Genomic DNA, 1,127 nt, shown 5'->3' with positions numbered 1-1,127 from the left:
CTGTTCCTTCAGGTATCAGTTCAGGCATCTTTTCCTTAGAGAAGCCTTCCTGCTTATTCCAGGCACTCATAACACCAGCTTCCTCTCGTAGGCAGCACTTACTTTGCATTTCTTAGTGAGATCATTGGTGAGCATCTGTTTCCCCCACCGGACTAACAACAGCCCTGAAGTCAGGGACCATGTTTGGTTCACAATGTCTCCCCAGTGCCTTGCACAATAAATATCAGTTGCACGATTAAGGAGAAGGCCTAGTTCACAGGTATGAATCCGAATTTCTCAACAAGACTGTGCTCTGGAAGCCGAGAGTCGGACATTTCCTTCATCTCCGTCTCTCTCAGGAGCACTGAGCAGGCGCTAAAAAAAAAGGCTGCAGAATCATGGCAGAAACAAGTCGGCCTCCTCAGTCAGAGAGGACCCTAGTGGAGGCTGGGAGACAGGCCTCTTCTCCCTGGGAGCGCCTGGCACAGGGCTCGACAAGGAAGGCTCTTGTTGAAAAAGTCGGTCGTCGAGGGCCCCAGGCAGGCGCAGAGACCCCAAAGCTCTGCTCCAGCCCTAGAAAGGGAACCCAGGCTACTACACACAAGAGCTAGGAACTCGGGGCCCACCTCTGCCCTTTGCAATCAAACCTGCAGCTGAGAACGGCCAGCCTCAGACCACATAACGGAGGCACCGCCTCCAGATCCACTGCCTCCACCCCCGATCTTCCTTACACTTACTCGGTGTCAGCGTCCGGTCTCCACGCCGCAGCATTGCGCGCAACACCGAAACCCAGTCAGCGAGCTTCCACCCACAGGACACAGCGCGCCTAGGTGGGACTCCAGCTCTATTCACCAATCCTGGAATAGTACTCTCATAAGGGCAGAAAGAACTGACCAATAACAGGAGACTCCCCAGGGGTTGGTGCAGAGGGGAGTATTGGAAGTTGATTGGTTTCTCCAAGCCGGAAGTTCCGGGGGAAGACTAAGTTTGAGCCAATCGTGTGGTGCCTGAGGGTGTCGGCGCGGTCAGAGGCGGCTTGAGGAGAGTGGCTGCCGCCATGATAGAACAGCAGAAGCGAAAGGGCCCAGAGTTGCCGCTGGTCCCAGTCAAGCGGCCGCGGCATGAATTGCTATTGGGAGCGGCGGGGT

The 1,127-nt window shown here is 55.4% G+C and overlaps 1 protein-coding gene across 1 annotated transcript in view; it reads left to right on the top strand.

Annotated features, from left to right (window-relative positions):
- Positions 1 to 1,036: 1,036 nt before the first annotated feature.
- SNRNP40 (small nuclear ribonucleoprotein U5 subunit 40) overlaps positions 1,037 to 1,127 on the top strand; it is a 38,202-nt gene continuing 38,111 nt past the window's right edge. The window contains 1 exon segment of the mRNA XM_007468643.1: positions 1,037 to 1,120. Within this exon segment, the coding sequence (XP_007468705.1) occupies positions 1,037 to 1,120 (84 nt within the window).

This window comes from Lipotes vexillifer, unplaced genomic scaffold, assembly GCF_000442215.2.
Source record: "Lipotes vexillifer unplaced genomic scaffold, Lipotes_vexillifer_v1.1 scaffold1261, whole genome shotgun sequence".
In the NCBI taxonomy this organism is placed as follows: domain Eukaryota; kingdom Metazoa; phylum Chordata; class Mammalia; order Artiodactyla; family Lipotidae; genus Lipotes; species Lipotes vexillifer.
The sequence above is the reverse complement of the archived record's forward strand: the minus strand, read 5'-3'. Positions and strand labels throughout refer to the sequence as shown.